Source organism: Panulirus ornatus, chromosome 12, assembly GCF_036320965.1.
Source record: "Panulirus ornatus isolate Po-2019 chromosome 12, ASM3632096v1, whole genome shotgun sequence".
NCBI classification, from domain to species: Eukaryota; Metazoa; Arthropoda; class Malacostraca; order Decapoda; family Palinuridae; genus Panulirus; species Panulirus ornatus.
This window is the reverse complement of record NC_092235.1, coordinates 18,247,172-18,273,831: the sequence shown is the minus strand read 5'-3', so window position 1 is coordinate 18,273,831 and position 26,660 is coordinate 18,247,172. Positions and strand designations below refer to the sequence as shown.

The 26,660-nt window shown below is 40.9% G+C and overlaps 1 protein-coding gene across 5 annotated transcripts in view; it reads right to left on the bottom strand.

Moving 5' to 3' along the window:
• The window catches only part of LOC139751820 (uncharacterized protein KIAA2013 homolog), a 206,392-nt gene that overhangs the window by 55,175 nt on the left and 124,557 nt on the right, over positions 1-26,660 (bottom strand). Inside the window, exon 17 of one of the 5 annotated variants that reach the window (XM_071667425.1) lies at positions 12,043-12,725. The exons of the other annotated variants lie outside the window; for them this stretch is intronic. Coding sequence (XP_071523526.1) covers positions 12,722-12,725 — 4 coding nt within the window. The 3' untranslated portion in view covers positions 12,043-12,721. Of the gene's footprint in view, positions 1-12,042; positions 12,726-26,660 lie in introns of those variants that run through there. 5 annotated transcript variants of the gene reach the window in all.

The following is a 26,660-nucleotide window of genomic DNA, read 5'->3' as shown; positions in this document are numbered from 1 at the left end:
GCATATGATAGAGTTGATAGAGATGCTCTGTGGAAGGTATTAAGAATATATGGTGTGGGAGGAAAGTTGTTAGAAGCAGTGAAAAGTTTTTATCGAGGATGTAAGGCATGTGTACGTGTAGGAAGAGAGGAAAGTGATTGGTTCTCAGTGAATGTAGGTTTGCGGCAGGGGTGTGTGATGTCTCCATGGTTGTTTAATTTGTTTATGGATGGGGTTGTTAGGGAGGTAAATGCAAGAGTTTTGGAAAGAGGGGCAAGTATGAAGTCTGTTGGGGATGAGAGAGCTTGGGAAGTGAGTCAGTTGTTGTTCGCTGATGATACAGCGCTGGTGGCTGATTCATGTGAGAAACTGCAGAAGCTGGTGACTGAGTTTGGAAAAGTGTGTGGAAGAAGAAAGTTAAGAGTAAATGTGAATAAGAGCAAGGTTATTAGGTACAGTAGGGTTGAGGGTCAAGTCAATTGGGAGGTGAGTTTGAATGGAGAAAAACTGGAGGAAGTGAAGTGTTTTAGATATCTGGGAGTGGATCTGGCAGCGGATGGAACCATGGAAGCGGAAGTGGATCATAGGGTGGGGGAGGGGGCGAAAATCCTGGGGGCCTTGAAGAATGTGTGGAAGTCGAGAACATTATCTCAGAAAGCAAAAATGGGTATGTTTGAAGGAATAGTGGTTCCAACAATGTTGTATGGTTGCGAGGCGTGGGCTATGGATAGAGTTGTGCGCAGGAGGATGGATGTGCTGGAAATGAGATGTTTGAGGACAATGTGTGGTGTGAGGTGGTTTGATTGAGTGAGTAACGTAAGGGTAAGAGAGATGTGTGGAAATAAAAAGAGCGTGGTTGAGAGAGCAGAAGAGGGTGTTTTGAAGTGGTTTGGGCACATGGAGAGGATGAGTGAGGAGAGATTGACCAAGAAGATATATGTGTCGGAGGTGGAGGGAACAAGGAGAAGAGGGAGACCAAATTGGAGGTGGAAGGATGGAGTGAAAAGGATTTTGTGTGATCGGGGCCTGAACATGCAGGAGGGTGAAAGGAGGGCAAGGAATAGAGTGAATTGGAGCGATGTGGTATACCGGGGTTGACGCGCTGTCAGTGGATTGAATCGGGGCATGTGAAGCGTCTGGGGTAAACCATGGAAAGCTGTGTAGGTATGTATATTTGCGTGTGTGGACGTATGTATATACATGTGTATGGGGGGGGGTTGGGCCATTTCTTTCGTCTGTTTCCTTGCGCTACCTCGCAAACGCGGGAGACAGCGACAAAGTATAAAAAAAAAAAAAAAAAAAAAAAAAAAAAAAAAAATTTCACCATTCACACTATATGTAAGTAGGAGGAGACTGAGTGGCAGGTATATGTGGGGAGAATATTAGAGATGTCATATCCTTGGAAGTATTCTTGGTCTTTACATATCATAAGTACCAAAAGTCCTCCATTACCCGAGTATCACAAAAAAATTTGGCATAATCATCATGTAGTTTTTTTGATAAGAGCAAGTCCTCTGGGAATGTCTCCCTTTCCTTCTTACATGGTTCGCCACTAAAACTGCTCCATAAGTCACTTATTTCTTCACATTTCTCCTGTTATTCTCCTTCACTTTCTTCACCAACTGATTCATGTCATAAGAGATCCTCATAATAACTTTACCCATCCAACAACCTATGTTTTCTTTAGCAGGGTCACCATGAATGAATGACCTTCAGTGGGTTACCACACATTCATAATGGTGACTGTTGGGATACCTAATACCTAAACAGAGGAGGAAAAAGTGAAACCATTAATTGTGTTGGCCTCTGTTCCCTTAGAGATCATCAATTGATGTCAGCTGCTGTTTAAGGATTAAACTTTCCCTCTAAATAAAGGAGTTTACAAAGGTAAAGGTGCAAGAGGTGAAAAAAAGGGCAAATGAGAGTTGGGGTGAGAGAGTATCATTAAATTTTAGGGAGAATAAAAAGATGTTCTGGAAGGAGGTAAATAAAGTGCGTAAGACAAGGGAGCAAATGGGAACTTCAGTGAAGGGCGCAAATGGGGAGGTGATAACAAGTAGTGGTGATGTGAGACGGAGATGGAGTGAGTATTTTGAAGGTTTGTTGAATGTGTTTGATGATAGAGTGGCAGATATAGGGTGTTTTGGTCGAGGTGGTGTGCAAAGTGAGAGGGTTAGGGAAAATGATTTGGTAAACAGAGAAGAGGTAGTGAAAGCTTTGCGGAAGATGAAAGCCGGCAAGGCAGCAGGTTTGGATGGTATTGCAGTGGAATTTATTAAAAAAGGGGGTGACTGTATTGTTGACTGGTTGGTAAGGTTATTTAATGTATGTATGACTCATGGTGAGGTGCCTGAGGATTGGCGGAATGCGTGCATAGTGCCATTGTACAAAGGCAAAGGGGATAAGAGTGAGTGCTCAAATTACAGAGGTATAAGTTTGTTGAGTATTCTTGGTAAATTATATGGGAGGGTATTGATTGAGAGGGTGAAGGCATGTACAGAGCATCAGATTGGGGAAGAGCAGTGTGGTTTCAGAAGTGGTAGAGGATGTGTGGATCAGGTGTTTGCTTTGAAGAATGTATGTGAGAAATACTTAGAAAAGCAAATGGATTTGTATGTAGCATTTATGGATCTGGAGAAGGCATATGATAGAGATGATAGAGATGCTCTGTGGAAGATATTAAGAATATATGGTGTGGGAGGCAAGTTGTTAGAAGCAGTGAAAAGTTTTTATCGAGGATGTAAGGCATGTGTATGTGTAGGAAGAGAGGAAAGTGATTGGTTCTCAGTGAATGTAGGTTTGCGGCAGGGGTGTGTGATGTCTCCATGGTTGTTTAATTTGTTTATGGATGGGGTTGTTAGGGAGGTGAATGCAAGAGTTTTGGAAAGAGGGGCAAGTATGAAGTCTGTTGGGGATGAGAGAGCTTGGGAAGTGAGTCAGTTGTTGTTCGCTGATGATACAGCGCTGGTGGCTGATTCATGTGAGAAACTGCAGAAGCTGGTGACTGAGTCTGGTAAAGTGTGTGAAAGAAGAAAGTTAAGAGTTAATGTGAATAAGAGCAAGGTTATTAGGTACAGTAGGGTTGAGGGTCAAGTCAATTGGGAGGTGAGTTTGAATGGAGAAAAACTGGAGGAAGTGAAGTGTTTTAGATATCTGGGAGTGGATCTGGCAGCGGATGGAACCATGGAAGCGGAAGTGGATCATAGGGTGGGGGAGGGGGCGAAAATTCTGGGAGCCTTGAAGAATGTGTGGAAGTCGAGAACATTATCTCAGAAAGCAAAAATGCGTATGTTTGAAGGAATAGTGGTTCCAACAATGTTGTATGGTTGTGAGGCGTGGGCTATGGATAGAGTGTTGCGGAGGAGGATGGATGTGCTGGAAATGAGATGTTTGAGGACAATGTGTGGTGTGAGGTGGTTTGATCGAGTAAGTAACGTAAGGGTAAGAGAGATGTGTGGAAATAAAAAGAGCGTGGTTGAGAGAGCAGAAGAGGGTGTTTTGAAATGGTTTGGGCACATGGAGAGAATGAGTGAGGAAAGATTGACCAAGAGAATATATGTGTCGGAGGTGGAGGGAACGAGGAGAAGAGGGAGACCAAATTGGAGGTGGAAAGATGGAGTGAAAAAGATTTTGTGTGATCGGGGCCTGAACATGCAGGAGGGTGAAAGGAGGGCAAGGAATAGAGTGAATTGGAGCGATGTGGTATACCGGGGTTGACGTGCTGTCAGTGGATTGAATTAGGGCATGTGAAGCGCCTGGGGTAAACCATGGAAAGCTGTGTAGGTATGTATATTTGCGTGTGTGGACGTATGTATATACATGTGTATGGGGGTGGGTTGGGCCATTTCTTTCATCTGTTTCCTTGCGCTACCTCGCAAACGCGGGAGACAGCGAAAAAAAAAAAAAAAAAAAAAAAAAAAGGTAAAAGGCATGGATAATCCTCCACAATGAATATGAATGAAACCTAAAAATTAATCCTGCAATATCATACATGAATCATTAATAAATACTTATATGCTATAGGTGATAAAAGAGAAGAAATGCATAAATTGACGGCCTAGTCTAAAATATGTAAAACCTGACATTTTTCTGGCAAATATATTGAAATGAAATTCTGAATTTTGAGTCTGGAAAGCCTAAGATTAAGCCTCGTGGTACACCACTTAAGGTGTTTCCCTGTTAAAGACCACTTGTTTTCTATCTGTAAGCCAGTCCATGATCCATATACATAGCCAACTCCCTATGTTATGTGATTTAACCAAACAACCTTTTAAGAGGTACATAATCAAACACTTTGTAAGCCTATGGTTTCCTGATGGTATTCTAGAATGCTATCAAATTCATTCAAAACCTTAACAATTTTATCCTTGATGACTGTTTCTACAGTTATCAGTTTATCTTCAAAATTTGACAATTTTATCCCATATCACTGCTTCTACTGTACCATTTTACCTAAAACCAATGTAGAGCTAATTTTGTTTTTTTTCATTACTATATATAATCGCTGTTTCCCATGTCAGCGAGGTACTGCCAGGATACAGACGAAGAATGGCTCATCCAATAATATACACATATGTATACGTAAGAGCTCATATACATACATATACATATCAACATATACATACATATACATATCAACATATACATACATATACATATCAACGTATACATACATATACATACACACACAGACATATATATACACAAGTAGTACATATTCATACCTGCTTGCCTTCACCCATTGCTGTTGCTACCCTGCCCAACAGGAAACAGCATTGCTACCCCCTGCTTCAGCGAGGTAGTGCCATCCTTTTTGTAAACAGATGTTATATTTGCCAGCTTTCAGTTATTCAGAAGTTTTCTTTTTTGTATATATTTTTTCAATAATTCAGCAATCAGAAAAGCTATTTCACAGCATACTTCTTTCAGTATTCCAGAAAAGAGGTTGTCATGACCAATTAGTTTATTGATATTCAACACTTTTCAATAGTTTTAAAATCATAGCTTTGAATATCACATGAAACTGATTTTTCTTATAATGTCACTGCAAATTTATGCAGTTCTTGAGGCGAAACTGAAAAAAATGTTCATGGTGATCTGAGAATCAAAATACTGTTTAGTAAGGGAGCAATATCTCTGTATTACTTGCTTAGGTATAATTGTTAGAAAATGAGAGTACAGTAGTTCTGTTATTTCTTCTTTTATATCTAAAGAATTGATACTGTGAGAAATCATCTTTTCACATTCTCTTTCACTGCCCAAGTTTCTTCCTACAACCTCTGTACCATCTTAAAAACATTTTGTGATCCTGTGGATTACCACACATATTTTGGATTTTTTTTTGGTAATCATTTCTGACATCTAATAAAATCTCTAATTTCTTTCATCACCTATAATGGCAATTAAGAGGTGATCTCAACTTGATCAAAAGTTACACAGTACAGTCACAAACCACAGCATTGGGTGGAATTAAGACAATCAAAGCTCTCTAAGGTTTCACAAATGAAGAATCCCATGAAATGTCACACGGACTCTCTCTTGGTGGACCCCTTCAAGTCAGTTACCCTACTGTATCATCAGCACACGAGCTGAAGCATGGGAACTTAAGTCTTTGGGCATGCCTTGATCTCCCCTATCTGTAACAGAGGGTCATGAAATGATCAGCACACTAGCAAAAATTTTCCCCTGACTGATGGCAAATGTCCACTAAGGTTCCATGTAGAAGTAATCCCATGTAGTTTTGCATGGACTCTTGCTTTAAATGGAAGAGATTAAAGACTGCCAGTGTTCAGCAGCAGCAATTAATGACTACAGACACCCTCTGATTTAGTTTCCCAAGTGAATTTTCAGTATACTAATTGAGAACATCAGTGAAGGGGGCTAATGGGGAGGTGATAAAGAGTAGTGGTGATGTGAGAAGGAGATGGCATGAGTATTTTGAAGGTTTGTCAAATGTGTTTGATGATTGAGTGGCAGATATAGGGTGTTTTGGTCGAGGTGGTGTGCAAAGTGAGAGGGTTAGGGAGAATGATTTGGTAAACAGCAAGACGGCAGGGTTTGGATGGTATTGCCGTGGAATTTATTAAAAAAGGGGGTGACTGTATTGTTGACTGGTTGGTAAGGTTATTTTATGTATGTATGACTCATGGTGAGGTGCCTGAGGATTGAAGGAATGCTAGCATAGTGCCACTGTACAAAGGGAAAGGGGATAAAAGTGAGTGCTCAAATTATAGAGGTATAAGTTTGTTGAGTATTCCTGGTAAATTATATAGGAGGGTATTGATTGAGAGGGTGAAGGCATGTACAGAGCATCAGATTGGGGAAGAGTAGTGTGGTTTCAGAAGTGGTAGAGGATGTGTGGATCAGGTGTTTGTTTTGAAGATTGTATGAGAAATACTTAGAAAAGCAAATGGATTTGTATGTAGCATTTATGGATCTGGAGAGGGAATATGATAGAGTTGATAGAGATGCTCTGTGGAAGGTATTAAGAATATATGGTGTGGGAGGCAAGTTGTTACAAGCAGTGAAAAGTTTTTATCGAGGATGTAAGGCATGTGTACAAGTAGGAAGAGAGGAAAGTGATTGGTTCTCAGTGATTGTTGGTTTGTGGCAGGGGTGCATGATGTCTCCATGGTTGTTTGATTTGTTTATGGATGGGTGAATGCAAGAGTTTTGGAAAGAGGGGCAAGTATGCAGTCTGTTGTGGATGAGAGAGCTTGGGGAGTGAGTCAGTTGTTGTTCACTGATGATACACCGCTGGTGGCTGGTTCGGGTGAGAAACTGCAGAAGCTGGTGACTGAGTTTGGTAAACTGTGTGAAAGAAGAAAGATGAGAGTAAATGTGAATAAGAGCAAGGTTATTAGGTACAGTAGGGTTGAGGGACAAGTCAACTGGGAGGTAAGTTCGAATGGAGAGAAACTGGAATAAGTGAAGTGTTTTGTATATCTGGGAGTGGATCTGGCAGCAGATGGAACCATGGAAGCAGAAGTGAATCATGGGTGGGGGAGGGGGCAAAAGTTCTGAGAGCATTGAAAAATGTGTGGAAGTCGAGAACATTATCTCGGAAAGGAAAAATGGCTATGTTTGAAGGAATAGTGGTTTCAACAATGTTATATGCTTGCGAGGTGTGGGCTATAGATAGAGTTGTGCAAGGGAGGGTGGATGTGCTGGAAATGAGAAGTTTGAGGACAATATGAGGTGTGAGGTGGTTTGATCGAGTAAGTAATAATAGGGTAAGAGAGATGGGTGGTAATAAAAAGAATGTAGTTGAGTGAGCAGAAGAGGGTGTTTTGAAATGGTCTGGTCACATGGAGAGAATGAGTGAGGAAAGATTGACAAAGAAGATATATGTGTCAGAGGTGGAGGGAATGAGGAGAAGTGGTAGACCAAATTGGAGTTGGAAAGGTGGAGTGAAAAAGATTCTTAGTGATCGGGACCTGAACATGCAGAAGGGTGAAAGGCGTGCAAGGAGTAGAATGAATTGGAACGATGTGGTATAGAGGGGTCGACGTGCTGTCAATGGATTGAACCAGGGCATGTGAAGCATCTGAGGTAAACCATGGAAAGTTGTGTGGGGCCTGGATATGGAAAGGGAGCTGTGGTTTCCATACATTATACATGACAGCTAGAGACTAAGTGTGAACGAATGTGGCCTTTGTTGTCTTTTCCTAGCGCTACCTCACATACATGCAGGGGGAGGGGGTTGTCATTTTATGTGTGGCGGGGTGGAGATGGGAATGAATATAGGCAGACAATATGAATTATGTACATGTTCCCTCGTCTTACACACTTTATCTACCTCCTTCCAAAACATCTTTTTATTCTCCCTAAAATTTAATGATACTCTCTCACCCCATCTCTCATTTGCCCTCTTTTCAACCTCTTGCACCTTTTTTCTTGACCTCCTGCCTCTTTCTTTTATACATCTCCCACTCATTTGCATTATTTCGCTGCAAAAAAAAGGGGGTGACTGTATTGTTGACTGGTTGGTAAGGTCATTTAATGTATGTATGATTCATGGTGAGGTGCCTGAGGATTGAAGGAATGCTTGCATAGTGCCACTGTACAAAGGCAAAGGGGATAAGAGTGAGTGCTTAAACTACAGAGGTATAAATTTGTTAAGTATTCCTGGTAAATTATATGGGAGGGTATTGATTGAGAGGGTGAAGGGATATACAGAGCATCAGATTGGGGAAGAGCAGTGTGGTTTCATAAGTGGTAAAGGATGTGTGGATCAGGTGTCTGCTTTGAGGAATGTATGTGAGAAATACTTAGAAAAGGAAATTGATTTGTATGTAGCATTTATGGATCTGGAGAAGGCATATGATAGAGTTGATAGAGATGCTCTGTAGAAGGTATTAAGAATATATGGTGTGGGAGGCAAGTTGTTAGAAGCAGTGAAAAGTTTTTATCGAGGATGTAAGGCATGTGTACATGTAGGAAGAGAGGAAAGTGATTGGTTCTCAGTGAATGTAGGTTTGTGGCAGGGGTGTGTGATGTCTCCATGGTTGTTTAATTTGTTTATGGATGGGGTTGTTAAGGAGGTGAATGCAAGAGTTTTGGAAAGAGGGGACAAAAGTTCTGGGAGCCTTGAAGAATGTGTAGAAGTCGATGATATTATCTCGGAAAGCAAAAATGGGTATGTTTGAAGGAATAGTGGTTCCAATAATGCTGTATGGTTGCGAGGCATGGTCTATGGATAGATTTGTGCGGAGGAGGGTGGATGTGCTGGAAATGAGATGTCTGAGGACAATAGGTGGTGTGAGGTGGTTTGATCGAGTAAGTAATAATAGGGTAAGAGAGATAAGTGGTAATAAAAAGAAGAGGGTGTTTTGAAATGGTTTGGTTACATGGAGAGAATGAGTGAGGAAAGATTGACCAAGAGGATATATGTGTCAGAGGTGGAGGGAATGAGATGAAGTGGGAGACCAAATTGGAGGTGGAAAGATGAAGTGAAAAAGATTTTGAGTGATCGGGGCCTGAACATGCAGGAGGGTGAAAGGCGTGCAAGGAATAAAGTGAATTGGAATGATGTGGTATACCGGGGTCGACGTGCTGTCAGTGGATTGAACCAGGGCATGTGAAGCGTCTGGGGTAAACCATGGAAAGTTCTGTGGGGCCTGGATATGGAAAGGGAGCTGTGGTTTCGGTGCATTAATACATGACAGCTAGAGACTGAGTGTGAACGAATGGGGCCTTTGTTGTCTTTTCCTAGCGCTACCTCACACACATGAGGGGGGAGGGGGTTGTTATTCCATGTGTGGCGAGGTGGCTATGGGAATGAATAAAGGCAGACAGCATGAATTATGTACATGTATATATATGTATATGTCTGTGTGTGTATATATATGTGTACATTGAGATGTATAGGTATGTATATTTGCATGTGTGGACGTGTATGTATATACATGTGTATGTGGGTGGGTTGGGCCATTCTTTCGTCTGTTTCCTTGCGCTTCCTCGCTAATGCAGAAGACAGCGATAAAGCAAAATGAAAATAAATAAATATATATATATACACACATATTTAGGAATCTATGCCAAGTGATTTCTACGAGGAATAAAAGTAATGATATACTACAATTTATTGATATTCATTTTTCTAATATTCTCCATGGATCTCCTCTCTTGTCCACTAATTACTGTTCTTAATGACATTCTCCTACCTATTTCACTGATGTTTTGAGCTCATCAACCAACTCTTATCAAAAGAACTTTAATCACATGTATCACAATTCATTCTCTTTTTAAAACACTGCATATTAAACTCTTTATAGTCCAATAATAATTATCCTGTACTCACTTATTCTTCCCCTATCACTTACAGCATACTTTACCCACATACAATCCTTAACCTCCCACCCATTTCCCTTCAATTTAATTCTACTGAAAGCATGAAGATCTAGGTTCTCATCAAACACAGCATGTACCTCTCCCTTCTCATCCTATCAAATTCCTGCTTGGCTCTTTGTTCTGTTCTTGATTCTGGAAAGTGATAAAATAAATAGGGGAGGGTTTCCAGCTTCCCAGTGCTTGTTGCCCCTTATATGTAGAGGAAATATTGGTAAATGCTTACTCCTCTACATTTAGTTCGAACTATCTCTCTTTAATCCTTTTCTCATATATGACAGCACAAATTCACTAACGTTCTGTGGCATACATTTCTAGTCTCATACATCTAAACTCTTCAATTCCATCTAACCATTTCCCTCCAACCACTTATACATTCCTTGAATCCTCTTTTTTCTTTCTTTCATACTATTCGCCATTTCCAGCGTTAGCAAGGTAGCATTAAGAACAGAGGACTGGACCTTTGAAGGAATATCCTCACCTGGCCCCCTTCTCTGTTCCTTCTTTTGGAAAATAAAAAAAAAAAGAGAGGGGAGGATCTAAATAGATCTAAATAGACAGCATTGATAGTTTACTTAATCTTTCTTACTATCCTACTCATATTTTTCTGATGTAATGTTTTGCTTCCAAATCTTACTTTTCTCCTTTGGTAAATCAACTTGCTTATAGAGACAGCCATTATTCTTGAAATTCAAATTCTTAAAGCTTACAGTGCAACCAAACAAGGATGTACAATTCTTTGGCAAGTGTTCTGATGCTGCTATTTAGTCTTTAACTCTTGATTTTCCTGAGATTCATGGCAACTAAAGTGCTTCTGGAAGACCATGCATACACAAAAAAACATACATATGCAGAAAGAAGTCATAAACAATGACTGACATTGTAATACAGTACACAAAATAAAAGAAAACTTTCTTTGCCTGCATAATTTTCAAAGAAAAAGAGCAGAATTTGTTCCATGCATGCTTGCTAGTTGTGCTCAAACAATGATATAGCAATCGACATAGTTAGTTTGGAATAACTCAGGTTTCAACAGAAGAATACAGCACTCAAAACTATGTAGTTCACTGCAACAATTAAAGAGTAAAGGCAACTACATCCCAATGACTCAAGCAGTCACTTCATCCATTTAGCACTAACATCTTTGAATTTTCACCTAATCGCAAGACAAGAGAACAAAGCAGTAGCATTTACATCTCTGATGTAGTAGATATATTCTTTGATCAACACAGTTAACTACATCAACATATCTTCTGAAAATTAACAACTTCACATAAACCTTTGACTGTTATCCAAAAAGTAAGCACTCCCTTTGGACTTACACATACCTGATGTTAATATCATGCAAAAACCGTTCTAAAGATACACTTGCTATCTCTGTAGTTTTCCCTTCAATTTGAAAAGTGAAACTGATTTTGAAATGCTGCTATCATCCTCTGCATATTTTTGACATGTTAAGGTGCAAAAAAGCATCATTGTGAAAATACCGACTACCAAACTCACACTACTAAACTGGCTGGCCTGGTTGTATGCAACATTCCTTCTCTAACAATCTAACAGGAAAAAAGAAAGTAAAAATTAGACACCAAGTGCAAATCTATTTATCACCCAGTTCATGAATTATTCAGAAAATGTAAGCCAAGAATCAATTCTAAGTATAAGAATAGACAAATATATTATTAAAGCTTTGAAAGCTATGATGAAAGAAAAACTAAACATATGTCTGTGCATCTGTTTGTTTGTGCATATGGACATGAAATACTCAGCTGTGCACAAAGGAAGGAACTTTTTACATGCAAGGGATCCTTTGTTTACCTTTTCCATCAAGCAACTCTTTTGAAGTTTCATCACTTTTTGCATTCGCTATTCACTTGGTTTGTGCCACAGATCCAACATTCATCATCACAGTAAAACATAATTTCTCCACAACTCTATACCTCATTTCTTAGTTTCTTGTTTCCTCTTACTGATCTACAGCAAACTTACTTTTTTATAGAAACTAAAATGGAACTGGCCAACCATGCCCTTATCATGGTCATCTCAAAAGAAAAGAATATATGAGGAATACAAGAAAAAGAGGATCTTCTGTAAACACTGCACTAGAGCTGCCCTCTGCCAGTGGCCTGTTAAGGGTGAGGCACTAAAGGCCAAGAAGCAGCACTTGAGTTCACTAGTTATGGAGATGCTATTGCTGTGGCCACTACCTAAAGGAAGTTCCACTTGGAATAGGCATTAGAGATATTGATAGATAATAGAGAAAAATAATAAAATTACTCAGACCTCCTTAGTGGTTGCACACCTGACTCTTACAGGTGGAAAGATTAGGAAGAAGAAAAAAAAGGAAAAAATAAGATCCCCTGGGTTTGCTGTTTGAGGAAAAAAGAAAATATCATACTGGTTGATCTTATGTGGCAGGCCTCTGTAAGAATCTAAGAGAAGCAGCAGCCAGTTGTGTGCATGTGTTTAAACCTTAAAGGAAGGAACACATACAAACAGCTTACAATAGGAGTGTATTATCAATATCAACAATATGCAAATTTTGAAACCTGACTTATAATAACTGCTCCCCAATTCCTTTTTTCTCTTGATATATATTGCAATATAGACAATAGCCGATAAAATTCAAAACTTTTACAATTTTCCTAATGTGATCCTCTTAACATGCATATTAAAGTATCAGCCTTGATGCTCCTTTCATACAATGATTTCTGCAATTCATCTCCTATCACACGACAGCCATAACCTGCTCTCGTCTATATGTGTCCCATCATTATCACTCAGCTGTTGATGAGATGAGTTTCATCAACCACATATCTGACAAAAGCTGGAACATGTTTAGGTCTCTCTGTAAGTTGCTGCAGTCCTGCACTCTTCTTACTTAAAAATTTCATAATCACCTGAAAATATATTCCAATATGATTCTAGTCTATCTGACATTTTATTTCCTTATATCTATCTATGTATCTCTGACGCTTGTTACAATTAGAACTCCCTCAAAGGGGAGGCCACGGCAACAGTTTCCATAGCTAAAGAACTCCAGTGCCTTTAGTGCCTCACCCATAACAGGCCAGTGGCAAATGGAAAGTCTCGTGCAGTGTTTGCAGAATCTTCTACCTGATGTTCCTAATGACTACTTCCATCTAATGCTCGACCTACTACTATCTAATGTTTCTACCTAATGCACCTGCCTAAATGTTCCTGCCTACTGCTTCTGTCTACTGCTCCTACCATTATGCCAAAAGGCAGGGCTAGCACACAGTGCTTACAACAGGAAAATCTAGAGTTACAAAGAATGAGCTGCATGAGTAAAAATTTACATATGACAAGAAGAGATTGTATGTTTGTGGACAGAATGCCAATAGTCCACATGTTAGTGAGACAGATAGAAAAGACAGCTACCTGGGTTAGAGGGGTGCAACTTGACAACCATTACAGTGCTGGCTCACTAAGCAGATGTCACTAACTCTCCTGATACACAGGTGGGTAGTACTGGTAAAATACCTCCCTAATCGTTGGCTGCCTACCAACTACTACCTACTAATTATCTTCAGTAAAAGCAATAGTGGCTTTATGAATAAGCAGTGCGAGACAACAATGGTTTTTTAATTCAGTTTGGAAAGGCATCCCTCATATGTGTCCTTTGTTTCCTCCTGCTTACAGCAATTACTGATTCAAAGAGTTCCCCTTGTTATGCCTGCCTCAAATTTTAATAATTTCATAAGCCTCCTACAAGAGAATTAAATGCATTCCAGAAACCCAAGAAAATGCAGTTCACTTACACATAAGTTGGGGAGAAGAGAGTGGTGAGAGTAAGTGAGCTTGGAAAGGACATTTGTGTGAGGAAGTACTAGGAGAGATTGAGTGTAGAATGGCAAAATGAGAGCAAATGACATGAGGGGAGTGGGTGAGGAATGGGATGTATCTAGGGAAGCAGTGATGGCATATGCAAAAGATGCATGTTGTATGAGAAAGGTGGGAGGTGAGCAGATCAGAAAGGGTAATGAGTGGTGGGATGAAGAAGTAAAGGTGTTAGTGAAAGAGAAAAGAGAGGCGTCTGGACGATATTTACAGAGAAGGAATGCAAATGACTGGGAGATGTACAAAAGAAAGCGGCAGTAAGTCAAGAGGAAGGTGCAAAGAGGACAAATGAGAGCTGGGGTGAGATAGTATCATTTAGGGAGGAGGTGAATAACGTGCATAAGACAAGAGAACGAAGGGGAACATTGGTGAAGAAGGCAAAGGGGGAAGTAATAACAGGTAGTGATGAAGTGAGGAGATGGAATGAGTTTTGAAGGTTTATTAAATATGTTTGATGATAGAGTGGCAGATGTAGGGTGTTTTGGTTGTGGTGGTGTGTGATACAAGAGGGTCCAGGAGAATGTCTGGTTAAGAGAGAAGAGGTAGTGAAAGCTTTGCGGAAGATGAAATCTGGCAAGGCAGGGGGTTTGGATGGTATTGCAACTGAACTTATTAAGAAAGGGGGTGACTGTGTTGTTGACAGGTAGGTAAGGATGTTCAAAGTATGTATGGATCATGATGAAGTGCCTGAGGAATGTGGAATGCATGCATAGTGCCATTGTACAAAGGCAAAGGGAATAAAAGTGAGTGTTCAAACCACAGAGGCATAAGTTTGCTGAGTATTCCTGGGAAATCATATGGGAGGGTATTGATTGAGAGGTGAAGGCATGTACAGACTTGGAAAGGGAAGTGTGGTTTTAGAAGTGGTAGAGGTTGTGTGGATCAGGTGTTTAATTTGAAAAATGTGTGTGAGAAATACTTAAAAAAACAGATGGATATGTATGAGCATTTATGGATCTGGAGAAGGGTTGATAGAGATGCTTTGTGGAAGGTATTAAGAGTATATGGTGTGGGTGTAAGCTGCTCGAAGCAGTGAAAAGTATTTACCAAGGATGTAAGGCACGTACACGAATAGGAAGAGAGGAGAGTGATTGGTTCTCAGTGAAGGTCGGTATGCAGCAGGGGTGTGTGATGTTCCCATGGTTGTTTAATATGTTTATGGATGGGGTGGTTAGGGAGGTAAAAGCATGAGTTTTGGAGAGAGAGGTAGAGTATACAGTCTGTTGGGGATGAGAGGGCCTGGGAAGTGAGTCAGATGTTGTTCGTTGATGATACAGCTCTGGTGGCTGGTTCAAGAGAGAAACTGCAGAAGTTGGTTACTGAGTTTAGAAAAGGGTGTGAAAGGAGAAAGTTGAGAGTAAATGTGAATATGAGCAAGGTTATTAGGTTCAGTAGGGTTGAGGGACAAGTTAATTGGGATGTAAGTTTGAATGGATAAAAAATTGGAGGAAGTGAAGTGTTTTAGATATCTGAGAGAGGACTTGGCAGCAAATGGAACCACGGAAGTGGAAGTGAGTCACAGGGTGGAGGAGGGGGCTAGGGTTTTGGGAGCAACGAAGAATTTGTGGAAGGAGAAAACGTTATTTCTTGCACGTCTTTCACTCTCCTGTATGTTTAGGCCCCGATCACTCAAAATCTTTTTCACTCTATCCTTCCACCTCTAATTTGGTCTCCTGCTTCTTCTTCTTCCTTCCACCTCTGATACATATATCCTCTTTGTCAATCTTTCCTCACTCATTCTCTCCATGTGTCCAAACCATTTCAACACAACCTCTTCTGCTCTGTCAGCTACAGTCTCTCTATTTCCACACATCTCACTTGCCCTTTCATTACTTACTCAATCAAACCACCTCACACCACATATCGTCCTCAAACATTTCATTTCCAACACATCCACTCTTCTCTGTACAACCCTATCTATAGCCCATGCCTTGCAACCATATAATATTGTTGGAACTACAATTCCCTCAAACACACCCATTTCTATTCTCTGAGATAACGTTCTCTCTTTCCACACATTCTTCATTGCTCCAAGGACCTTTATCCCTCCCCCACCCTGTGCCTCATTTCCGCTTCCATATTCCATTTGCTGCTAAGTCCACCACCACTCAAACATTTCATTTCCAACACATCCACTCTTCTCTGTACAACCCTATTTATAGCCCATGCCTTGCAACCATATAATATTGTTGAAAGTACAATTCCCTCAAGCACACCCATTTTTACTCTCTGAGATAATGTTCTCTCTCTCCACACATTCTTCATTGCTCCCAGAACAAATATACACATGTACATATTCATACTTGCTTGCCTTCATCCATTCCTAGCACCACCCTGTCCCACAGGAAACAGTATCACCACCTCGTGCATCAGCAAGGTAGCGCCAGGAAAACAGACAAAAAAGGTCACATTCGTTCACACTCAGTCTCTAGCTGCCTTGTGTAATGCACCAAAACACAGCTCCCTATCCATGAAAATTATACATAGTAGAATAGCATTATATCTTGGGTGACAATAATATATTACATGGTAACATGCTAATATAATTAAAAACACAAAATAAAATGCTGTCATAAAAACAAGTGATAGACAATGTGTGGATTAGGTGTATGCTTTAAAGAATGAGTGTGAGAGATACTTATAGAAACAGAAGCATTTTTATGTGACATTTATGGATCTGGAGAAAGGTTGATAAAGATGCCCTGTGGAAGTAGTGGGAAGTTTTTGTAGAGAGTATAGGGCATGTGTATGAGTTGGAGGAGATAGTGAATAGTTCCAAGTGATGATTGTTATGCAGAAGAGGTGTGTGATGTCACCATAATTGTTCAATTTGTTTAAGGATGAGGTGGTGTGGGAAGTAAATGTGTAAGTCTTGGAGAGAGGGGTAAGTATGCAGTCTGTAGGGGATGAGAGAGCCTGGGAAATGAGTAAGTTGTTTGCTGATGATACAGCACTGGTGGCAGATTTGAGTGAGAAACTGCAGAAGTTGATGACTGAGTTTGGAAGAGCATGCGAAAGAAGGCAATTGAGAGTAAATGTGAATAAATGCAAGGTCATGAGGGTTAGCATGGTTGAGGGACAGGTTAGATAGGGTGAAGTGTTTTAGATACATGGGAGTGGACATGGCAACATATGGAACCATGAAAGTGGAAGTTAGTCATAGGATGGGAGAGGGGGGGTCAAGGTTCTGGGAGCACTATAGAATATGTGGAAAGAGAGAATGTTATCTGAGAGGGCAAAAATGGGTATCCTTGAAGGAACAGGAGTCCCAACAACATCATATGGATGAGGCATGGACTATGGATAAAGCTGTGCAGAGGATGGTGGATATGCTGAAAATGAAATGTTTGAGGACAATATACAGTCTGAGGTGGCTTGATCGAGTAAGTAATTAAAGGGTAAGAGAGAGACTAGTTAATAAAAAAGTGTGGGTGAGAGAGCGGAACTCAGAAGGTGTGCTGAAAAGGTTAAGATGTATGAAAAGAATGAGTGAGGAGAGGTTTACAAAGAGGATATGTGTCAGAAGTAGAGGGAGCAACAAGAAGAGAGAGACCAAACTGGGGATTGAAGGATGGAGTGAAAAAGATCTTGAGTGATGAGGGCCTGAAAATGCATGGGATAGAGTTAATTACAATGATGTGGTATATAGAAGCAGAAGTGCTGTCAGTGGTCTGAACCAAGGCATGTGAAATGCCTGGGATAAACCATGGGGAAGTCTGTAAGGCCTGTAGGGAGTTGTGGTTTCGGTGAAATACACATGACAGCCACAAAATGGATGTGAGTAAATGTGGCCTTTCTTCACCTGTTCCTGGTGCTACCTCATCAACCCATAAAATGGCAATCAAATAAAAAAATGTAAATACATATAAGTGTTACTGAACTCCTGCTTTAGATTACATCGTGAGTGAAAAGTCCTTTTCGGAGAAGCTATATTATTGTCAGATGAAACAGCATCTAATCTCATCAAGAGCTTCTCACTTCAAAGGAGTCCATCCTGTCCCTACAACTGGGTGTAGTAAGGCTTTAGGCTCTATGAGCCCCTGGATAACGGGTCCTAGAGAAATTTACTCACAGGGTCCAAATGTAATAAAAAATAATCATGGATATATATACATGTGAATATACGTATACTGATCATTATATTATTATTATTAATTCATTTCTCTATTCATTATATTTTGTCACTGTCCCCGTGTTAGCGAGGTAGTGCAAGGAAACAGACGAAAGAATGGCCCAACCCACCCACATACACATGTATATACATACACGTCCACACATGCACATATACATACCTATACATCTCAACATATACATGTATATATACATACAGACATATACATCTATACACATGCACATAATTCATACTATCTATTTTATTTATTATAACTTGTCGCTGTCTCCCGCGTTAGCGAGTGCAAGGAAACAGACGAAGGAATGGCCCAACCCACCCGCATACACATGTTTATACATACATGTCCACACATGCACATATACATACCTATACATCTCAATGTATACAGATATATACACACACAGACATATACATATATACATATGTACATAATTCATACTGTCTGCCCTTATTCATTCCCGTCGCCACCCCACCACACACGAAATGACAACCCCCTCCCCCTGCATGTGCGTGAGGTAGCGCTAGGAAAAGACAACAAAGGCCAAATTTTTCACACTCAGTCTATAGCTGTCATGTATAATGCACCAAAACCAGAGCTCCCTTTCCACATCCAGGCCCCACAAAACTTTCCATGGTTTACCTCAGACGCTTCACATGCTGTGGTTCAATCCACTGACAGCACGTTGACCCCGGTATACCAAATCATTTCAATTCACTCTATTCCTTGCATGCCTTTCACCCTCCTGCATGTTCAGGCCCTGATCACTCAAAATCTTTTTCACTCCATCTTTCCACCTCCAATTTGGTCTCCTGCTTCTCCTCATTCCCCCCACCTCTGACACATATATCTTCTTTGTCAATCTTTCCTCACTCATTCTCTCCATGTGACCAAACCATTTCAAAACACCCTCTTCTGCTCTCTCAACCACACTCTTTTTATTACCACACATCTCATTACTTACTCGATCAAACCACTCTATTCCTTGTACGCCTTTCACCCTCCTGCATGTTCAGGCCCTGATCACTCAAAATCTTTTTCACTCCATCTTTCCACCTCCAATTTGGTCTCCTGCTTCTCCTCATTCCCCCCACCTCTGACACATATATCCTCTTGGTCAATCTTTCCTCACTCATTCTCTCCATGTGACCAAACCATTTCAAAACACCCTCTTCTGCTCTCTCAACCACACTCTTTTAATTACCCCACATCTCATTACTTACTCGATCAAACCACCTCACGCCATATATTGTCCTCAAACATCTCATTTCCAGCACATCCACCCTCCTCCGCTCAACTCTATCTATAACCCACGCCTCGCAACCATATAACATTGTTGGAACCACTATTCCTTCAAACATACCCATTTTTGCTTTCCGAGATAACGTTTTCAACTTCCACACATTCTTCAACGCTCCCAAAACTTTTGCTCCCTCCCCCACCCTATGATTCACTTCTGCTTCCATTGTTCCACCCGCTGCCAGATCCACTCCCAGATATCTAAAACACTTCACTTCCTCCAGTTTTTCTCCATTCAGACTTATCTCCCAATTAATTGACTTGTCCCTCAACCCTACTGTACCTAATAACCTTGCTCTTATTCACATTTACTATCAGCTTTCTTCTTTCACACACTTTACCAAACTCAGTCATGAGCTTCTGCAGTTTCTCACCCGAATCAGCCACCAGCGCTGTATCATCAGCGAACAACAACTGACTCACTTCCCAAGTTCTCTCATCCACAACAGACTGCATACTTGCCCCTCTTTCCAAAACTCTTGCATTTACCTTCCTAACAACCCATCCATAAGCAAATCAAACAATCATGGAGACATCATGCACCCTTGCCGCAAACCAACATTCAATGAGAACCAATCACTTTCCTCTCTTCCTACTCGTACACATGCCTTACATCCTCTATAAAAACTTTTCACTGCTTCTAACAACCTGCCTCCCACACCATATATTCTTAATACCTTCTGCCCTTATTCATTCCCGTCGCCACCCCACCACACATGAAATGACAACTCCCTCCCCTGCATGTCCGCGAGGTAGCACTAGGATAAGACAACAAAGGCCACATTCATTCACACTCTGTCTCTAGGTGTCATTTATAATGCACCGAAAACACAGCTCCCTTTCCACATCCAGGCCACGCAAAACTTTCCATGGTTTACCCCAGATGCTTCACATGCCCTGGTTCAATCCACTGACAGCACATCAACCCCAGTATACCACATCGTTCCAATTCACTCTATTCCTTGCACGCCTTTCACCATCCTGTATATTCAGGCCCCAATCGCTCAAAATCTTTTTCACTCCATCCTTCCACCTTGAATCTCGTCTACCACTTCTCCTCATTCCTTTACCTCACTCATTCTCTCCATGTGACCAAACCGTTTCAAAGCACCCTATTCTGTTCTCTCAACCACACACTTTTTATTACCACATATCACTCTTACCCTTTCATTACTTACTCAAACCACCTCACATCACATATTGTCCTCAAACATCTCATTTCTAATACATCCACCTCTTTTGCACAAATCTATCTATAGCCTATGCTTCGCAACCATATAACATTGTTGGAACCACTATTCCATCAAACATAACCATTTTTTGCTTTCCAAGATAATGTTCTCGACTTCCACACATTTTTCAATGCTCCCAGAACTTTCGCCCCCTCCCCCACCCAATGACTCACTTCCACTTCTATGGTCCCATCCGCTGCCAAATTCACTCCCAGATATCTAAAACACTTCACTTCCTCCCGTTTTTCTCCATTCAAACTTACCTCCCAATTGACTTGTCCCTCAGCCCTACTGTACCTAGTAGCCTTGCTCTTATTCACATTTACTCTCAGCTTTCTTCCTTCACACACTTTACCAAACTCAGTCACCAGCTTCTGCAGTTTTTCACATGAATCAGCCACCAGCGCTGTATCATCAGCAAACAACAACTGACTCACTTCCCAAGCCCTCTCATCCACAAAAGACTGCATACTTGCCCCTCTCTCCAAAATGCTTGTATTCACCTCCCTACCAACCCCATCCATAAATATATTAAACAACCATGGAGACATCAAGCAACCTTGCCGCACACCAACATTCACTGAGAACCAATCACTTTCCTCTCTTCCTACTCATACACATGCCTTACATCCTCGATAAATACTTTTCACTGCTTCCAGCAACTTACCTCCCACACCATATATTCTTAATACCTTCCACAAAGCATCTCTATCAATTCTATCATATGCCTTCTCCAGATCCATAAATGCTACATACAAATCCATCTGTTTTTCTAAGTATTTCTCACATATATTCTTCAAAGCAAACACCTGATCCACACATCCTCTACCACTTCTGAAACCACACTGCTCTTCCCTATTCTAATGTTCTGTACATGCCTTCACCCTCTCAGTCCATACCCTCTAATATAATTTCCCAGGAATACTCAACAAACCTATACCTCTGTAATTTGAACAATCACCTTTATCCCCTTTGCCTTTGTACAATGGCACTATGGATGCATTCCACCAATCCTCAGGCACTTCACCATGAGCCATATATACACTGAATATCCTCACCAACCAGTAAACAACAGGGTCACCCCCTTTTTTAATAAATTCCACAGCAATACCATCCATACCCTCCGCCTTATCGGCTTTCATCTTCCACAAAGCTTTCACTACCTCTTCTCTGTTTACCAAATCATTCTCCCTGACCCTCTCACTTCACACACCACCTCAACTAAAACACTCTATATCTGCTACTCTATCATCTAACACATTTAACAAACCTTCAAAATACTCATTCCATCTCCTCATATCACCACTACTTGTTATTACCTCCCTTCACCGATGTTCCCATTTGTTCTCTAGTCTTATGCACTTTATTTACCTCCTTCCAAAACATTTTTTTATTCTCCCTAAAATCTAATGATACTCTCTCACCCCAACTCTCATTTGCCCTCTTTTTCCACTCTTGCTCCTTTCTCTTGACCTCCTGCCTCTTTCTTTTATACATCTCCCACTCATTTGCACTATTTCTCCGCAAAAATTGTCCAAATACCTCTCTCTTCTCTTTCACTAATAATCTTACTTCTTCATCCCACCACTCACTACCCTTTCTAATCTACCCACCTCCCATGCTTCTCATGCCACAAGCATCTTTTGCGCAAGCCATCACTGCTTCCCTAAATACATACCATTCCTCCCCCACCTCCTTTGTTCTCACCTTTTTCCATTCTGCACTCAGTCTCTCCTGGTACTTCCTCAAACAAGTCTCCTTCCCAAGCTCACTTACTCTCACCACTCTCTTCACCCCAACATTCTCTCTTCTTTTCTGAAAACCTCTACAAATCTTCACCTTCGCCTCCACAAGATAATGATCAGTAATCCCTCCAGTTGCACCTCTCAGCACATTAACATCCAAAAGTCTCTCTTTCATGAGCCTATCAATTAACACATAATCCAATAACACTCTCTGGCCATCTCTCCAACTTACATACGCATACTTATGTATATCTCTCTCTTTAAAACAGGTATTCCCCAATCACCAGTCCTTTTTTAGCACACAAATCTACAAGCTCTTCACCATTTCCATTTACAACAAAATATTCCCTCAACTGCCACATTACTCACCTTTGCATTCAAATCACCCATCACTATAACCCGGTCTTGTGCATCAAAACTGCTAACACACTCACTCAGCTGCTCCCAAAACACTTGCCTCTCATGATCTTTCTTCTCATGCCCAGGTACATAGGCCCCAATAATCACCCATCTCTCTCCATCAACTTTCAGTTTTACTCATACCAATCTAGAGTTTACTCTCTTACACTCTATCACATACTCCCACAACTCCTGTTTCAAGAGTAGCGCTACACCCTCCTTTGCTCTTATCCTCTCACTAACCCCTGACTTTACTACCAAAACATTCCCAAACCACTCTTCCTCTTCACCTTTGAGCTTCGTTTCACTCAGAGCCAAAACATCCAGGTTCCTTTCCTCAAACATACTACCTATCTCTCCTTTTTTCTCATCTTGGTCGCATCCACACATTTAGACACCCCAATCTGAGCCTTCGAGGAGGATGAGCACTCCCCGCATGACTCATTCTTCTGTTTCCCCTTTTAGAAAGTTAAAATACAAGGAGGAGAGGGTTTCTAGGCTCCTGCTCCCATCCCCTTTAGTCGCCTTCTACGACATGTGGGAAATGCGTGGGAAGTATTGTTTTTTCCCTATACCCATTATTATTATTGTCATTATATATATATATGTATATGTGTGTGTATATATGTATATATGTATATATGTGTGTGCATAGTGCCATTGTACAAAGGCAAAGGGGATAAGAGTGAGTGCTCAAATTACAGAGGTATAAGTTTGTTGAGTATTCCTGGTAAATTATATGGGAGGGTATTGATTGAGAGGGTGAAGGCATGTACAGAGCATCAGATTGGGGAAGAGCAGTGTGGTTTCAGAAGTGGTAGAGGATGTGTGGATCAGGTGTTTGCTTTGAAAAATGTATGTGAGAAATACTTCGAAAAGCAAATGGATTTGTATGTAGCATTTATGGATCTGGAGAAGGCATATGATAGAGTTGATAGAGATGTTCTGTGGAAGGTATTAAGAATATATGGTGTGGGAGGCAAGTTGTTAGAAGCAGTGAAAAGTTTTTATCGAGGATGTAAGGCATGTGTACGTGTAGGAAGAGAGGAAAGTGATTGGTTCTCAGTGAATGCAGGTTTGCGGCAGGGGTGTGTGATGTCTCCATGGTTGTTTAATTTGTTTATGGATGGGGTTGTTAGGGAGGTAAATGCAAGAGTTTTGGAAAGAGGGGCAAGTATGAAGTCTGTTGGGGATGAGAGAGCTTGGGAAGTGAGTCAGTTGTTGTTCGCTGATGATACAGCACTGGTGGCTGATTCATGTGAGAAACTGCAGAAGCTGGTGACTGAGTTTGGTAAAGTGTGTGAAAGAAGAAAGTTAAGAGTAAATGTGAATAAGAGCAAGGTTATTAGGTACAGTAGGGTTGAGGGTCAAGTCAATTGGGAGGTAAGTTTGAATGGAGCAATACTGGAGGAAGAAAAGTGTTTTAGATATCTGGGAGTGGATCTGGCAGCGGATGGAACCATGGAAGCGGAAGTGGATCATAGGGTGGGGGAGGGGGCGAAAATTCTGGGAGCCTTGAAGAATGTGTGGAAGTCGAGAACATTATCTCGGAAAGCAAAAATGGGTATGTTTGAAGGAATAGTGGTTCCAACAATGTTGTATGGTTGCGAGGCGTGGACTATGGATAGAGTTGTGCGCAGGAGGATGGATGTGCTGGAAATGAGATGTTTGAGGACAATGTGTGGTGTGAGGTGGTTTGATCGAGTAAGTAACGTAAGGGTAATAGAGATGTGTGGAAATAAAAAGAGCGTGGTTGAGAGAGCAGAAAAGGGTGTTTTGAAATGGTTCGGGCACATGGAGTGAATGAGTGAGGAAAGATTGACCAAGAGGATATATGTGTCGGAGGTGGAGGGAACGAGGAGAAGAGGGAGACCAAATTGGAGGTGGAAAGATGGAGTGAAAAAGATTTTGTGTGATCGGGGCCTGAACATGCAGGAGGGTGAAAGGAGGGCAAGGAATAGAGTGAACTGGAGCGATGTGGTATACCGGGGTTGACGTGCTGTCAGTGGATTGAATCAAGGCATGTGAAGCGTCTGGGGTAAACCATGGAAAGCTGTGTAGGTATGTATAGTTGCGTGTGTGGACGTATGTATATACATGTGTATGGGGGTGGGTTGGGCCATTTCTTTCTTCTGTTTCCTTGCGCTACCTTTTTTTTTTTTCCCCCCAAAAGAAGGAACAGAGAAGGGGGCCAGGTGAGGATATTCCCTCAAAGGCCCAGTCCTCTGTTCTTAGCGCTACCTCGCTAATGCGGGAAATGGCGAATAGTATGAAAAAAAAAAAATATATATATATATATATATATATATATATATATATATATATATATATATATATATATATTTGGTAAAGTTTGGTAAAGTGTGTGGAAGAAGAAAGTTAAGAGTAAATGTGAATAAGAGCAAGGTTATTAGGTACAGTAGGGTTGAGGGTCAAGTCAATTGGGAGGTGAGTTTGAATGGAGAAAAACTGGAGGAAGTGAAGTGTTTTAGATATCTGGGAGTGGATCTGGCAGCGGATGGAACCATGGAAGCGGAAGTGGATCATAGGGTGGGGGAGGGGGCGAAAATTCTGGGGGCCTTGAAGAATGTGTGGAAGTCGAGAACATTATCTCGGAAAGCAAAAATGGGTATGTTTGAAGGAATAGTGGTTCCAACAATGTTGTATGGTTGCGAGGCGTGGGCTATGGATAGAGTTGTGCGCAGGAGGATGGATGTGCTGGAAATGAGATATTTGAGGACAATGTGTGGTGTGAGGTGGTTTGATCGAGTGAGTAATGTAAGGGTAAGAGAGATGTGTGGAAATAAAAAGAGCGTGGTTGAGAGAGCAGAAGAGGGTGTTTTGAAGTGGTTTGGGCACATGGAGAGGATGAGTGAGGAAAGATTGACCAAGAGGATATATGTGTCGGAGGTGGAGGGAGCAAGGAGAAGGGGGAGACCAAGTTGGAGGTGGAAAGATGGAGTGAAAAAGATTTTGTGTGATCGGGGCCTGAACATGCAGGAGGGTGAAAGGAGGGCAAGGAATAGAGTGAATTGGAGCGATGTGGTGTACCGGGGTTGACGTGCTGTCAGTGGATTGAATCAAGGCATGTGAAGCGTCTGGGGTAAACCATGGAAAGCTGTGTAGGTATGTATATTTGCATGTGTGGACGTATGTATATACATGTGTATGGGGGGGTTGGGCCATTTCTTTCGTCTGTTTCCTTGCGCTACCTCGCAAACGCGGGAGACAGCGACAAAGTATAATAAAATAAATAAATAAATATATATATATTTTTTTTTTTTTTTATATCTTTTCTTTTCTTTCTTTCAAACTGTTCGCCATTTCCCGCATTAGCGAGGTAGCGTTAAGAACAGAGGACTGGGCCTTTGAGGGAATACCCTCACCTGGCCCAATTCTCTGTTCCTTCTTTTTTATATATATATATATATATATATATATATATATATATATATATATATATATATATATATATATATATATATATATATTATCCCTGGGGATAGGGGAGAAAGAATACTTCCCACGTATTCCCTCCGTGTTGTAAAAGGCGACTTAAAGGGAAGGGAGCGGGGGGCTGGAAATCCTACCCTCTCATTTTTGATTTTCCAAAGGAAGGAACAGAGAAGGGGGCCAAGTGGGGATTTCTCTCAAAGGCTCAGTCCTCTGTTCCTAAAGCTACCTCGCTAATGCGGGCAATGGTGAATAGTATGAAAAAAAAAAAAATTCATACATATTCACCATTTTCCACATTAGCATGGTAGCATCAAGAACAGAGGACTGTGCCTAAGCGGGAAAATCCTCACTAGGCCCCCTTCTCTGTTCCTTCTTTTGGAAAAGTAAAAACTGGATGGGAGGATTTCCAGGTTGCAGCTCCCTCCTTTTATGACACATGGAGTACGTGGGAGGTATTCTTTTTCATCATTACTATCATCATTATCATTATATGTTACTTTTATAAATGGAAACAGGAAAATTATTGACAAAATAGTCATGAAAATCATAGCATAAAATTAGTCATTCACGATCACAGACACAGGATGCTTGTGAAGAAAAAATATGTGAAAAATAAGAAAACTTGATAGTACTTGCTACACCTTTCATCTTACACGATGTAAAAAAAGAAAATAAATATGTATTGCAAGGGAAGGAGTAGCACCACTCCTGAA